General features: G+C 36.6%; 1 protein-coding gene across 2 annotated transcripts; it reads left to right on the forward strand.

Moving 5' to 3' along the window:
• The first annotated feature begins 1,563 nt into the window (after positions 1 to 1,563).
• On the forward strand, positions 1,564 to 12,500 carry LOC104593218 (rRNA-processing protein fcf2-like). 2 transcript variants are annotated; one of them, XM_010252981.2, is made up of 7 exons: positions 1,564 to 1,682; positions 1,798 to 1,833; positions 8,569 to 8,843; positions 8,950 to 9,010; positions 10,844 to 10,921; positions 11,051 to 11,166; positions 12,166 to 12,500. In XM_010252981.2, the coding sequence occupies exons 3-7, from the start codon at positions 8,620 to 8,622 to the stop codon at positions 12,275 to 12,277; spliced, it is 591 nt and encodes a 196-aa protein (XP_010251283.1). In that variant the 5' UTR covers positions 1,564 to 1,682; positions 1,798 to 1,833; positions 8,569 to 8,619; the 3' UTR covers positions 12,278 to 12,500. The 2 variants fall into 2 exon arrangements, with proteins under 2 accessions (XP_010251283.1, XP_088758295.1); XM_088902169.1 differs by lacking the exon at positions 1,564 to 1,682 and adding an exon at positions 6,646 to 6,735.
• The last annotated feature ends 2,854 nt before the right edge of the window (positions 12,501 to 15,354 follow it).

Raw genomic sequence — 15,354 nt, forward strand, 5'->3', positions numbered from 1 at the left:
ATTATAAAAGATATAAAATGTCAAAGTAAAAAGCCTCTCAAGTCCTAATTGTCTATAATAAAGTCCATTATTACTCAAATAGTCAAATAAATATACTCAAAAATCTTAATTGTTCCTAATAAAATCCATTATTACACGCTCTTTATCCATTAAATCCCTAATTTCCTCACAAGTCCCGGCCTTGAAACATAAGCCCAATCATGAGCCTACATTTGTAGCCAGGCCAGGCATGAAATATTAGGCCCAACCCAATCCTTAATTTTGCATGCTTGATGTGCGCTTGGCCCCGGCCAGGCTGAAAACAATCAGCCCTAAACCTAAACCTAACCAAATTTCTACTAACCCATGCACTGACTTGTTAATTTCTATTATAATGGATTAGGGATTTAGGGTTCAATTAACAAGGGAATTGCTACTGGCATACTACTGCTGAGTGCCAAAAACTGTGAAAGAAGCTATATTGAATTGGTTGATTAGCACAAAGAGTTTTCACACAATTATGTAAGTAATTTTCTCCTTTTCCTTTTTCCTCTTCCTCCTTGTCGTCTTCTTCCTAAACAAAAATAACGTTCTTCCTCTTCTCCATGTTTTATGAGACAAATCAAGGCTCTACTCCTTTTTTCTTCATTGTTTTTTGACACTAAGGCTCAGTTTGGAAAGAGTACAAATGCAAATGTGTATAGCGTAAATACATATAAAATAATACAAAATATAAGGTTTTGCACTCTACATATTTGCATTTATACTCCTTCCAAACTCAGCCTAAAAGACGCAATCCATTGATATAACCCATATTGGTTTTTTTGGATAACCTCGTGTTCCTTCCTGCTTCGAGAAAGAAATAATGAATAAAATGAAGCCTTCTCATGGCAACTACAAAGGGGCTATTATTTTGTTCACTTATTTATTCTTGTAAAATAATTACCATTAGGCCATATTTGGTTTGTTGCTAAGGGCCTCATTTTTTCTATTCTTACCCATTTTAAGAAAGAATGGGCAAAGGTTGAATCAAATGAGGGTGTTTGGATAAAAAATTATTGTCATGGAATTCATTCTTTTCAGAATGAAAGTTCGGTCATTGACAAAAAAAAGTATGTTACTTCCAACACAAAAAATATTTGTGTTTCACTCTATTCATTCTAGGGGTGTAAATGGATCAATCATGATCTGATCTGATTAGAATTAGGTCATATTTTGTTGGATTTGGGTGATCTTTTTTCTGTATTTTAGATTGGATCAAATTGAATAATGGGATCCCATTGAAAAATTGGATCAAATTCAAATCACCCCTATCCAATTCGATCTGACCTATACACACATATTTATTTATAAATATATTTATATTGCAGTTTTTATAAAATTTATATATATATATATATATTAATATACATGATAAAAATAATTGAAGAAATACGTATATTTTTTTCTTTAATAGGATACGATCAGACTCGCATGTCAAATCCGAATCAGGAATCACCATTTGTAAGTTAATATCGGATCGGATATAGGATGCGTGCTATCGGATCGAATTCGGATATATCACGTATCGAATCCGACCCGATTCGTTTGCATCCCTACCTCTTCCAATTATTCTTGGACTCTCTCTCTCTCTCTCGATCGCTCGCTCGCTACGCAGCACTCTCGCCCGCCCCCCCCTCTCTGCACAGCACGAATGGTTGCAGGTAAGATCGATCATCCCTCTCTCAGATTCTCTTCTTCTTTTTCTTCATCCTCCGCCTCCTACCCTTCTTCTTCACTTTTACAAGTCGATTAATTTGTGTTTTTCTGCCATTTTAGGGCATTAATCGGTGAAGGGAGACAAACACAGTTGAGGTACAACCGACCTCACCCACCTTTAATCTCTGGTTTTTCTGCCATTGAAGATTAGAGGTGTTTGTTTTGTTAGATTTTGTTGTGTTCTGTTAAACTATGTATAAAATCATCTAGGATTTTGTTTTGCCTGTTTATACAGCTTGTCAAGCAAACTTTTGTTAATAGACAGTACCATTGTTATTAGCATTATATTCTCTGATAAAGCGTGTACTTGTAATGTGTGCTTGAATCATCTCAAATATAATACGACCATTATATGATGGTTATGAACTTCTTCCATCATCGGGTCCTGGAGTTACTGGCCGTGGGATTCCGAAAATTCTGTAATCAGGTTTTCAGATAAACAACATGCATATTTCAACAATCCCAAGGAGAAACCAATAATAATAGTACACGAGCCACTGAAAAATTAATGGAACAACCATAGCAACTTAGATACTTGTTATATCATGTCGTCTTACTAGGCATTTGTTTAGTTTTCTATTTGGAAGTTAGAGCAAAGAACTATGACAACATTTCAGTTTACCTGAATCATGAGCTATGTAGAAACACAAGATGATATGAGCTCCAAAGGTATTTGTGATTCACTTGGGTTAGTAGCGTTTGACTTCTGACAAGATACCGGAACTCCTGTTGTTGGCTCTGATGTGCTCGAATTTGATTGATCTTGATAAGCCAAACCCCTTTTACTGGATCTCTAACAGTTGGTACAACAGAATTAGTTCCGAAATACCGATTACTTGCAGCATCTAAAGCCTCTCCAATCCTTGCAAAAGCATCTTCCCCTAACTTCAATGAGGATATAACCTGATTTTTTTTTTTTTTTAGAAATGAAATTAGACTACCTATAAAGTATTTGAGAAAAGTACTGCAAGTAGACACCATAACAGATTTGAATTTGAATTTGAATTTGAATCGCTGTTTAATAGGATAGGGTAGGACGATTTTACTGAAATAACTCATTAATCTAACACCATCTAGCAAATAAATTAACATCTTGGACAAGTCACAGCTCAAGCTGTCCAGTCAGATGATCTTAACAGGCCATCCGTTCTCTTGTTTATGAGTGGACAACAGAAATATGTGGCACAATTCATGAAGAGGTCCATTGATCAGACGGTTGTGATGATCTGTAATGCAACTTTCAAGCAAAAAGGTAGCCCAACCTATGTGAAAAAGGGTAAAATGAAGCATAGTGACTCCATATTTAAATCTAAGATGCACAGTTCCAAACTTCATCACTTGGATGATTAAAACCTAAGAACACCGGACCTACAGAATGAAGTTCAAATTCCATAGTTAATCTTCACAAGTCTAGGAACAAAAGAGGGTTTGGGATAGACAACTATCTGCTTTAGATTTTTAAGTTCAAAGAGATTTTCCTACCTTCATAGTTCAAATTCTATAGTCAATCTTGAACTCTCAACAATTTTGGCCACATAAGATCCCAATTCTTGAACAAAAATGCAGTATGTTTGAAGGAGCTTGATCCAGCAGGGCTACTTGAAATGGGTATTGCCTTATTCCATGGTGGTGGAGAATTTCCTTGGTAGGTATTGTATTGTCTCAAGTAAAGCAGAGCAAGAAAAAGAGTATGAACTGAAATAAGGTGCGAGGTTGACCAAGTTCATGAAAGCCACATGCCTGATCAGTGGCTTCCTGTAGCTGTACAAGAACTGTGGCATATTGCTTCTTGAAAGATTCAGAGTCTTTGAGAGAGTTCCTCTTCATTTTTCTGGTTTTCCAATACTTCATTATTCATGTGTCTCAGCTCCAACAGCGGTGCTTCCTACTGATATATGAAATAGTTTTTTAGTGAACTTCCAGACTATTGTTCTGATGAGAAAAACATAGTCAGTGAAGTAGGAAAAGTTTCAAAACAAAAGCTACTGGACCGCAACAAAAGAGGAAGCTCAAGGGTGAAATGAAACATAGGCATAAAATGACACCAAGATCCTAGGCAACCATTTGTAGTATTTTGTTTTATGAGAATTATTTTGACCCTGGCACATGGCACACAACCTTCCCTATGTACCATTTGTAGTATTTCATTTCTGGATTTAACCTCTGTCTATGGGGTCAAACTGATTTCCTTTGAGAATGACCCTTATCCTCAAAGGAAGATACTTTTTATGTGATTGATTTTCTGAACTGTTGATTGTTCCTGATCATCATGCATACTTGTATGGATCATGCAATCTTGCTTCATCTTTCCTCTTGTTTCTCTTGTACCAGCAATTGGACCTGACGAAAAGGGGACGGGGTCTAGGGAGCGAAGCCCCCCAGCCGAAGGGGCAGGGGGCAAACCACTTTCTTTCCCCTTATCTTTTCTTCCCTTCCCTTTCCTTTCCTTTTCTCTTTTTTTCTTCTCTTTCTTTTTCTTTCCCTTCCCTTTCTTTCCCTTCCCTTCTTTTCCTTTCCTTTCCTTTCTTTTTTTTTTCTTTTTTCTTTTTTCTTTCTTCCTTTTTTTCCTGTCTTTTTATATCAGATGTGCAGCGCATGAGGTGTACGCCTCTAGCATGCCTCATGAAAAAAGCGCAAGAGGTGCCTCAGAGGTGTCAGCGCCTCTGGCATATGCCTCAGGGCGTTTTGGGAGCGCCTCCAGGTGTATGCCTCCCACGCCTTTTAAAACACTGCTCATATATACCTCTTAGAGTCCATTTTGACAGATCCAGAAATATAGGCAATGCTTTCCTTTCCTTTTTTATTTAGCCGTGCTCTGGGTTTCCCTGCTTTTAACAGTGTTCACTTGGAATGCTAGAAATATATCATTGACCTGGTGGCAATGAGGTAAGATCATTTTCTTTTCTTTTCTTTCTTTTCCCGCCAGGGGGGGGGTGCTTAGGGAGCAGTGGGAGGTGGAGGGCAGAAGCATTTTCTCTACTAACCTGCTGATTGCCAGTCAATCTACTTTTAAAGGGATTATTAATTTGTACCTTAGATATTTCCTCCTTTTAATGAGTTTCTGATGTTACAAATATAAGGGGCAAATTTAACATGTCAAATTGACAACAGTTTAAGTCACAGCTCAGTACTGTGAGTTACAGGGATTTATTTATTGATCAAGTCATCATCAGCTGAAATCTCCAAAATTCATAAATTTGGAAGTATTTGTCTTAAATAATAAGTCTGTTTCTAGTTTTTTGTGCATCAAATGTGATGAGTGATTTAAAATGAAATGGAAGTGGTGTTCTGTGCTTTCACATTGGTTGTAGTTATCAAGGCATCAATTATTACAATATACTATTACTAATGATAGAAGGACAATATCATTGTATCTTGTTGGCAGGAAGTAGATCATGTATCCAGGAAAAGAAAAAGAAACACATATGAGTTTAACCATGAAATAGGATATACCCTCTTTCACCATGAAATCACAGGGGCTTTGTTAATAGGAGATGGAATTAAGCTTACAGCATAGACAACATATACATGTGTATGAAACAAAGAATAAAAACTTACAGCTAACTCTTTGGAGCTTGATCATAACAATAGTTCAAACTAAATTTACAAACAGAAATAACAACCTGAAAATGGAATTAAGACTGCTGTTAGGTTGATTGCTAATGTGTGCTAACAGGTTGTCTCAAGTTTGTTCTGTGACATCGATTGCAGTAGATGCAAAATCAGATTGCCATTTGTAGTTTAATCATGTATGCCAATCCAAACTGTTCATCTGATGCACAACCATCTATTTGGCAAGTGGATGGAAGCACAATTCTTGCTAGTTCAGATTATGTCTCTACTCTTTACCTTATATAGTGGTCTCAGTACAGAGTATGAGACTTCTTGGTCATGTTGCGAGTTCAGAAGGTTCGTCAGAGAACTAAACTCAACTAGGTCTTATCCTAATTAATCTTGGGTTGGCTATATGAATCTTGCTTTGCTGTTCCACTTTGCCAAGGGCCAATTATTCATTTTTAGAGTAGGCAAAACTTATGGTGTTTGAGAGAAAATAAATTAGAAGTAGTACTTAGCATTCACATTTGCACCATTCTTTGCAGCTATTATTTAAAATGGGGTAAATCACTTAGTGTTGGTTTCTCTCTCATTGATCCTCCAAATAAAGAGTTTAGGCTTGGCATGTGAGTTAGGAAGGTGCATTGTAGATTAGGCTATGATCAATGAAGTTTGCTGATGGTGAAGCTATGGTGCTAGGTCTTCCCGTTGCCATGCAGTTTGCAACACAAGCATGGATCTTGACACTGTGAAAGGAGCAATATAGAAAGGAACAAAAATTAATAGAGCCATGCAAGATTAGCAATGGGCTGGCTCTAATATAAAAAGTGATATACTTACTTTTTTCTTTAAATAAAGTCTTTCTTTATTTACCATAAAATATATCTATATCTATATTCCATATAGACTATACTGTAATATGTCCATAATCCTTCCCCTCTTGATGCATTGTCTTTTACTTTATCAGCATCTCTGGTTTGCACTTCTCAATTATTGCTTCCTATAAGGTTCTCAAAAACTGCACTTGCTATCAGTTTAACAGTGTGATTCCTTTCACAGTGAAACACCAATCTCTTTGTTCTTATCTTTGTAATTTTTACTGGCTGTGAAAATGTGGTAGTTAAGTATTTGGATTAATTTGAGTAGTCTTACTTCAACAGGTGGTTATTCACTTTTCTTCTTGATAGATTTTAACCTGTGGTAGAAGCCTAGAACGGCTATTGAATTCTCAAGCAGCCATTTATTTGAATGTTCATCAGTATGATAGGACCCCTTCTAGATAAATGAGTTGTTTTTACACGAGACACTGTATCTTCTTTCTTTGGCACTCTCTCTCTCTCTCTCTCCTTACAGTGTTGCAGATGGGGATGGGTCAACTGATTTTATTATACGTGGTCATGGGCTCTTTTCTGTGCTGTTATTAGGCACTGTTTGTATGACTGGGTAAATTGCTATTAATATCAGTTTTGCATCCATTTGATTGTCAATTTGATTTGCACTTCTGCCTACAAGAATATACTAATCTCAGACCATTCTCTAAAATATAGTTATAGAATAAGCATATAAAATGTTAACCTTGCAGAAAACACAGACATTAAGCTACATTTGGAGCCTTCTAGTTTTTCTCTCTGATATTTTTTCTTTGCCTGCAAGAGCTACTGGTTTATCTGGAATCACCCAACATGGTAAATAATAAGACAGCTCAATATGGCTTCTTACAAACACTAGAAAATACATGGGTTGTCAAGATAGTATTTGACAATCTCTAGCTTTCTCTATGATGATGAGTTTGATGACAAAGAAAAACCTCTTAAACCATGTATCTAAACCAATAAACAGTGTTGGAGTATCCATTATATATCTTTTTCACATTGTGTTATTGATGTGGGGCCTACATGGTTGATTTGTATTTTATTGGTGTGGGTCTTGCATGTTTCCACTCAGTGATTTAAAAGGTGCGTTTAGGTGCACAGGTGAGGCACATTTTAGGGTATGCGCCTTGCTCAGGTCCTAGGTGCACCCCTTTCAAAAGGCGAACGCCTGGTGCGCCTGATGCACCTTGCGCCTCAGCCTAGGCATGCACCTTTTTAAAATTCTGCACTTTTTGCTTTTTTTTAGCCCAACGGCTGTGCCCGAACCCTCGACCACACCCTCGAGGCAAGTCCGAACAAGTCCATGGTGGGGTCTTAAATTCTTATTTCTCACATAAAAAATAATGATTTTATAACTTTAATTGCCTTTTAAGAAGATATTTTATTAGAATGAATGAATGAACAACATTAGAAAATAGGGGGTTCTTGGAGCTTCAGTGAGAGAGCGAACCCTAACATGGACTTGTTCGGGCTTGCCTCGAGGGGCATGGTACAAAGGTGACTCGTAGAATCAAGAATGCAATATGTTTTACATGACATTAGCTACTTGAAGCAATGCAATTGAGGAAAAAAAGATATTGTGGGTTTTACATGCTTGAAAGTGGTTTATATGTTTGCTTTTATTTTTAAATTTTCATTTGAATACGCTTTACATGTTATGTTTATGTATTTTAATTTTAGATAATAGGTTTTTTAAAACATTTATTTTAAAATTTAAGTTTGTGTTTTTTATTAATATTATGTTTAATATTTTTTGCATTTTTTTAATTTTGGCTTTTTTTTTTGTATATTTTTGTGCCTTGCCTAAAAAAGGCGTGTGCCTTACCTTGTGCCTCAGGCGCAAATTGACCATTGTGTTTTTTTTGTGCCTTGCGCTTTGAAAACACTGTTTCCACTATATATCTGCTATTGAGTGTTGAATATTCTATGCTATTATTTTGATTAATAAAAAAATGAATGAGAATGAAATTTGTAACCAAATGGGTTAAAACTTATTCTCATTCTTGCCACAAAGGAATTCTTTTTTTTTAGGAAAAAAGCATTTGGTTTGTAGCAATATTTTCTCATTCTGCCCATTTCTGCTCATTCTTTTCCATCTTAGAATTTTATCTTGGGTAAGAATGAGAATTGAACCAAAACATGGTCTTAGTTGTCACAAATTATATTTTCTTTTGTGATTGTAATTCACCTAGGCTACATTTTGTTTGATAGAAAATATGAGAGAAACAGAAAGTTGAGGGAAAGTTATTAGCAAATTTTGTGAAATTCCTTGAGAACTTTCTCACAACTTTCTATTTCTCTCTTATTATTTATGAAACCAAACACAACCCTAGTGTTAGTTTCTCTTTCCCCAATTTATAGTGAGTGGGAATTGCTAATGCTTGTTTTTTCATAAAATTTACAGGTTATTAGATCAGGCACACAGGCATTCTGCTTGGACCTAATCTCACTCAGAATGCCTGACAGTAAGGCTACAATTGGCCTTACATGGGAACCAAAGTTACCCTCACTCTCATCTGGAATACAAAATGGGTCTGAGAAACTGCAAAAGCTACCTGAAAGTGTGACATGGAAGCCTGACATTGATCTTGTTGATGGACTATTTGTTCCACCCAATGACCCCAGGAAGTTGAACAAGTTGATGCAGAAACAAGTGAAAGATACGGCTGGTAAAAATTGGTATGTTACAACTGACAGTCTGACAGATTGTATGTTGAACTGTGAATAATTATGTTACTATTTTTAGGGTTCATATCATGGTGTCTTTTTTTAAATGCATACTTAGGTTTGAGATGCCTGCCCCAACTATCACACCGGAGATAAAGAAAGATCTTCAGATTCTTAAGGTACAACCATTGTTATTTCTAATTTGGCATGTATGGACTAGCATTTTTCTGCTTGCAATTGCAACCTAGGCAGTTTAGGCAGAAACTATTATGTTGTGAACTGCTGATACGGTTAATTGTAGCTTTTGACAATAAGTGATATATGTAATTCTTGTAAGTGAACATTGAGAGAACAAAGACAAATGGAGGAGTTAATAATGTGGAATATTGTTAATAGAGTAATTTTCCTACTTCTCAAGTTATTGAAAGTGCACATGGGCCACTTTTACTTCATGGTCATTGGATTTAAAATAGGTTTCTTTTAGTTTCAAAGTTCATTAAAAGCATTTGTAAATAATGAAACAAGCAGCTTTGTTATGTGAGTCTCATATGTCACTCTCATATGCAATCCTATTGACTTTTAAAAGGATTTAAGCGGGTTGTTTAAGGGTTATGATTATATATAGTTTTCGAGTTGTTAATGGATCAACTTAAGGGAGAAATAGGGGTAGGCTATTTGGTATTAGCATGAGTTTAAGGGCCTGAAGCTCTTAAAACAGAATTATGATAGGTTCAGACCATCGAACAATGTTGTAGGAGTAAAGATTACATGGTTCCTACTGTTAAGCTGTTGACTATTATAGTTAGCATTGGAAAATTGGCAAGAAAGCAGTAAGCTTTGGTTTGGTGTATTGGGGTTATTAGTAAGGAGTAGAAAGATCTGCATGGAACTAGGGTTTGAATTTTGGAATAGTATTTTAAAAAGCATATGAGGCTCAAGCCTTGAGGCTTCAATGTGAGGCTCAAGCCACATTTTGCACAGTCCATACTCCATAAAGGTTTTGTTGGTTTATACTGGAAAATTTAATTTAATTTAAATTTTTGTGGTTTTGAGTAATAAAGTTTCCTTTTGTCAATAAAAAAATATACAGGAAAAATTTTAATTGATGGTTGTGTAGTTTAAGCCAGTGATTTAAAAGGCACACCTCAGGTGCACCTAGGCACACAGGCAAGGCGCATTTCAGGGTAGGCGCCTCGCCCAGGTCCTAGGCGCAGTCCTTTCAAAAGGCGCACGCCTGGTGTGCCTTGCGCCTCAGCCTAGGCGTGCGCCTTTTGAATGACTCTTTGTGTGTGTAAACTGAGAAGGCGCCTGAGGGGCCTTGCAAATATGATTAACACGTTAACTTAAAGTAGGTGCCTGATGCTTGAGATGTTTATTTGTTTAGCTGTGAGAGATGAAAGTATTCTTGGTATTTACATTGAAGTGAATGGGTTAGGGAGTTTTGGTTTGACCTATCATTCATTGGTAATATTCTTTGACTGACTTTTACATTGTCCAAATAATTGTTACTCTTTGGGGAATTCAGCTAGTCTAGTTTGCAGCCTTCAGGTATTCTTTAGTACCTTTGCAGTTTGAATCTTCTATCTAGTGTTCTTGACTCTCAGTTTTTCTCTATTTCTCACAAATCATAAGAAGTCAAATATGCCAAAGTATTTTACGGTGTATTATAGAGCAGCTGTTAGAAAAATTGATCTGTTACAAGTTGAAGGAGCTAAAAGAGCTAGGGGTATGGCACTGAACAGAACAGAAATGGCGAAACATGATTCATATAGCTAACCCCATATAGTTGTGACAAAATTTAGATGGTGATAATTATCTACAGGTTTATAAACCTGATATTTGGTAACTGGCAAGTGTTAAAGCCTATATTTGATGGTTCATCCATTTGGGAGGTTTCACTTGTGATTTTCAGGATCTGTTTTACTTGATAACATGGTCATATATTCTTCTTTGTTTGTGTTTGTGTGTGTGTGTGTGTGTGTGTGTGTGACATTTAATTATTTATTTTGCAGTTGAGGAATGTTATGGATCCTAAAAGGCACTACAAAAAGGGAGACTTAAAATCAAAGGCACTCCCCAAGTATTTCCAGGCAAGTCTTTGTTCTAGTAGAATGAATCATTCTGCTATATATCTTTATTTTTGCTCTATATTATTCTCATTTTATTTGCCAATTGATGAATTAAAGTCTCTGATGAACCAACCAAAATTTATCAATCAGGTGGGCACCGTAATTGAATCTGCATCAGATTTCTTCTCAGGAAGGCTCACTAAGAAGGAAAGGAAGGCAACACTTGCAGATGAGCTGCTTTCAGATCATTCCCTTAGGGAGTACAGGTGAGAGAAAGGCACAGATACCATCATGTTCTGTTTCAACTCAAGTAGGAGTCAACTTCAATCAATCCAATTCACAAATTCCAACCTTTAGTTGGGTTGATTCAACACTTCTAATCCTCTGGTTGGGTTTACCCCTTCTGAGGTGAGGTTGGATTTGTATGCTAATATTCCTAATGTATATTTGGTCCTAACACAAGAGGTAAAGGCTGAAATTATATACCTCTTACATGTGCATGTAGGATGTATTTGGTGTAGCAGCGTTTAGATAGACTTTGGTTTGGCCATGTGAAACCATTGAGAAAGATTGATTTGGTCCAAGTCGAATGTTCCAAAAGCACCAGGCAAAGGCCACAAAATAAAAATGGGTTTGCAATGAGTTAACATCCTCTGCACACTTGGTTCTGTACCAGTCCAATAGCAATCTACCACACCAGCCTGTTCTTCCCATTTCAAAAGTAAAGTGATTTTTAAATGGTGTGGCAGATTGCTATTGGTTTGATACAGAAAATTTTCTGTACCAAGGGTACAGAGGATGTGATTTCGTTTGCAACAGCCTATAACTAAGTGTAGGAGCAAATTTGCTGCTCTAGAGCCACTAAGGATGGACAAGGCCAACTGTAGGGATGGCTGTGATAGTAGTAAGGATGGACAAGGCCAACTGTAGGGATGGCTGTGATAGTAGTAGCTCGGTTGTTGCTTTGGGTGTAAATGGCTTTGGGTCAAAGGCTTCAGATTCCTTAAATTGCTTGTAATTTAGATAATTTGCAATACTGAGATAAAGTAGAGCAAGTTGACAAATCCAACTTCTGTTTGGTTGTATAAGTTAGACATGAGATGTGCCTTGGGGTGTCCACCCACCCAACCTGTGAAATTTTCAGACAAGCACATTTTTTATCACATGTTTACAATTGAAGAATAACAAGATATCTTTCTAACCTTGCTATTAGTTTCATTGATTTTGTTTCTGTTGCTCAGTTCCTGTGACTTCATTTTCTGCAGGAAACGCAAAGTTAGGGAGATTGAGGAGCAGAACCGTTCAGTTGGGGTTGAGAAATGGAAGATCAAGGGTAAGCAATCGTGGAAACGTGCAAAGCAAAGAAGGCATGATTAAGTGCCTCCAAGCACTAGAATGCCTGTTCCAATATGCTCATTTACATCCTACGATTTTTGTTACTTGTGAGTTGTGAAAGGAAAATATCCGAATTTCATTTCTTGTGTCAACTACTCTCATTTCTAGACGTATTCCAAATCTGGCACGAGCTCTTGCAGCATCAGATGATGTGAGGAAACAAGATTCCATCAATCTTCCAGATAAAAATACGGTAATTCAAACAGGCCTGATAGATTTTCATGATCTTGGTTCAATTTGTCCATGTACTTGTAAACTCCTAGGCTTGAATTGATAACTGACATAATGAAGCCCGAGAAAGAGAAACCTGGTGACTACGCCTGATACCTGAGTTTTGGCCCACTCGTTGAGGAATGAAGTTCGAATTTTATTTTATGGATTGCTTAATCTTAGGCCCCGTTTGGTTCATAGGAATGGGTCTGGAATCGGAATGGGCTATTCCAATTCCAACTGTTTGGTTGGGCGGAATTGGAATCCCGTTCCCATTCTTGCTAGAATGGCATTCCACATTTGAGGGAATGGCCATTCCCTACCCCTCCTTTTGGAATGAAATCCCATTCCTGCTTATTTCAATTTTCATTCCCATTCTTGTCTGAACCAAACAGTTTATGGGAATAGACCATTCCGATTCTGATTCCAAAGGATTTCTATTCTGGTTCCAACTGCTAATCAGTCTATGGGAAAGTGCGTGTGTGTTTGTGTGTTATAGTGATTGCTTTGTAACTCTTCTTTTGATAAAAGAAAACACATACGCACAACGAGATCCCACAAATAGCTTTTCTCTACAGAATTGAAATGTAGGAAGAAACCAGGTTATTTCTTGTGGTCCGTTTGGATTATACATACAGATTCTAGTATCAATTCTGTACTTGGCCTTTATTTACACTAGGATTTGCATGCAACTATGCAACACTCTGATTTTGTGCATTTTGGTATAATAATCAGAATCTCAACAACCTAAAATCACATGGGTTTGGGATCTCACAGGGTTGGACACTGGGTCGTGAATGTATAATAAAACCAGATTTTGCAACCAAACGGCTTTTAGCATACCTAAGCAATGTTGTCAGGCCCGGAGTAGATCTAAAACTGTTCTAATCACTGACTTCCAGGCTCCAGCTATCACTCTATCAGATTTTGACTTTGACCGAGACATGGTTATCGATGCCCCGGATGCACAGATCGCGTATCCCAGAGTTTCCAACAATCGATACTCTTTTTTAATTCACAAATGGGTATTAATTTAATCCTGTTAAGGTTCTAATTCTCAGTATTTAGCATGTTATTGATCTTTGATCCTCAAAATATCGATAAGGTCGATACCGATAGGGGCGTATCGGATGAATCAATACTGCATTTTGTGCCTTTTTTTTAATTTTTTTCACAACTGATTCAGGGGGGCCTGGTTTAGGGCTCCTTCACCCTCTGAACCGGTCAGACCTCTGATATATTCACTGTAGGGGCGTATCAAAGAGGTCCCGGAATGATATGTATTAATCGATACAAGTCGATATATATCAGTACTTTAAACCTTGGGTATATTATGTTTTGATACTTTGATCGACTCAAATAAAAAATGCAGAAAAAGAAAAAATAAATAAAAGTAATACTTTTTTCAGATTATCTTTTGAAACTATTTTAAATAAGCTTTAAACAATAAATATAATAGGTTATAACACCCAGTAATACATGTATTAGGGTGAATTTGACCAAGTCAACATTTCTTAGTAAACAATTCAAAAACCGTTTTGGCTATCATTCCCATCTAGTCCAGCTGTCCGGTCCGGTCTGAGTCGGACACATACCCGAGTTTTTTTATTCAACATAGTTGATGAGTCTTGAATGATAATCAAACTCGGTCATTGATTGAAAATGCAACCTGATGAAACATGTTTTCAAATGCTTCACAAACTGGGACCCATTGTTGAAATGATATTTTCAATTGTACTTATATAAAAGTCAAGAATAAGAGCACATATATGTACGTGTACAAGTAAGTATTAACCATATTTTGATATATGATAATTGGATTTATTTTTAATACTTATATGGAATATAAGGCAAATATCCACTCCATATATAGAAAGGCATTTGATTCACTGGTTGACTGGTTTCTTATGGATGTCAATGATTGGGGTCAACTTGATAGACTTGAAACAACGGGATCCTATTACGTACGGTTTGGGTCTCATTTTGAGTTTCAATTATCAATAGGGTTGGACCGGTTGGTTTTAGGTTTGGATGTTGATATCCAATCATAAACAAGGTTTAGAGGGTGTATCGATCTCTATCGGTGCTTTTTTTATGTTTTATTTATTTTTTTCAAAATCGGTTCAAAGGGATTGGTTTAAGTCCTAGCTACCTTCTGAACCATGGTCTGACCTAATACAACCCCCATAGGGGCGTATTGGGAAGCCATTGGCACGATACGTATCGGATGATACAGGCCAATATGTGTCAATACTTTGAACCTTGACCATAAAGGCCTGGGAATGGTTTTATATGTTCCAACCTAATTAAATCTAGAGCATGGTTTTTGAGCCGTATATGATCCCGACGATCAGACCGTTTGGCCAAGAACCGTCCAGGCAACCAGTTCTGTTTTACCCCAAACTCGATCCTTAGCAAAAAACCATTGAATTAGTCAATGACCCATTGACTCGGATAATCTAACGGTCAACCCGTTAAATGGTTTTTGGTTGTTATTTATTTTAATTTTTTTTGTCAAAATGGGCCATCATTCGAACTGAATGGTTGAACTGTTGACTCAGAAACCAGTGGCTAGAACGGTTCCGGGTCGTTTTTTAAAACATCAATCCATAGTGATTACATATTGAGGTATACATGACACGTGATAAAAATACACAAAACATTTTATACATGTTTCTCATGGATTTATCTGTAATAACTTATTCATATAAAACATTTAAAATTAGGGTTCAATTATGATATTGGAAAAACATCTTGTGATTAGTAAACTGATATTATAAAAGTGGTAACCAATCGGGTGGTTATTTATCAAATTGAAGGTTTGATTGGTCAAAGCCCTTCAGTTATCA

The sequence above is a fragment of the Nelumbo nucifera genome, chromosome 3, assembly GCF_055504915.1.
Source record: "Nelumbo nucifera cultivar China Antique chromosome 3, China Antique-T2T, whole genome shotgun sequence".
NCBI lineage: Eukaryota > Viridiplantae > Streptophyta > Magnoliopsida > Proteales > Nelumbonaceae > Nelumbo > Nelumbo nucifera.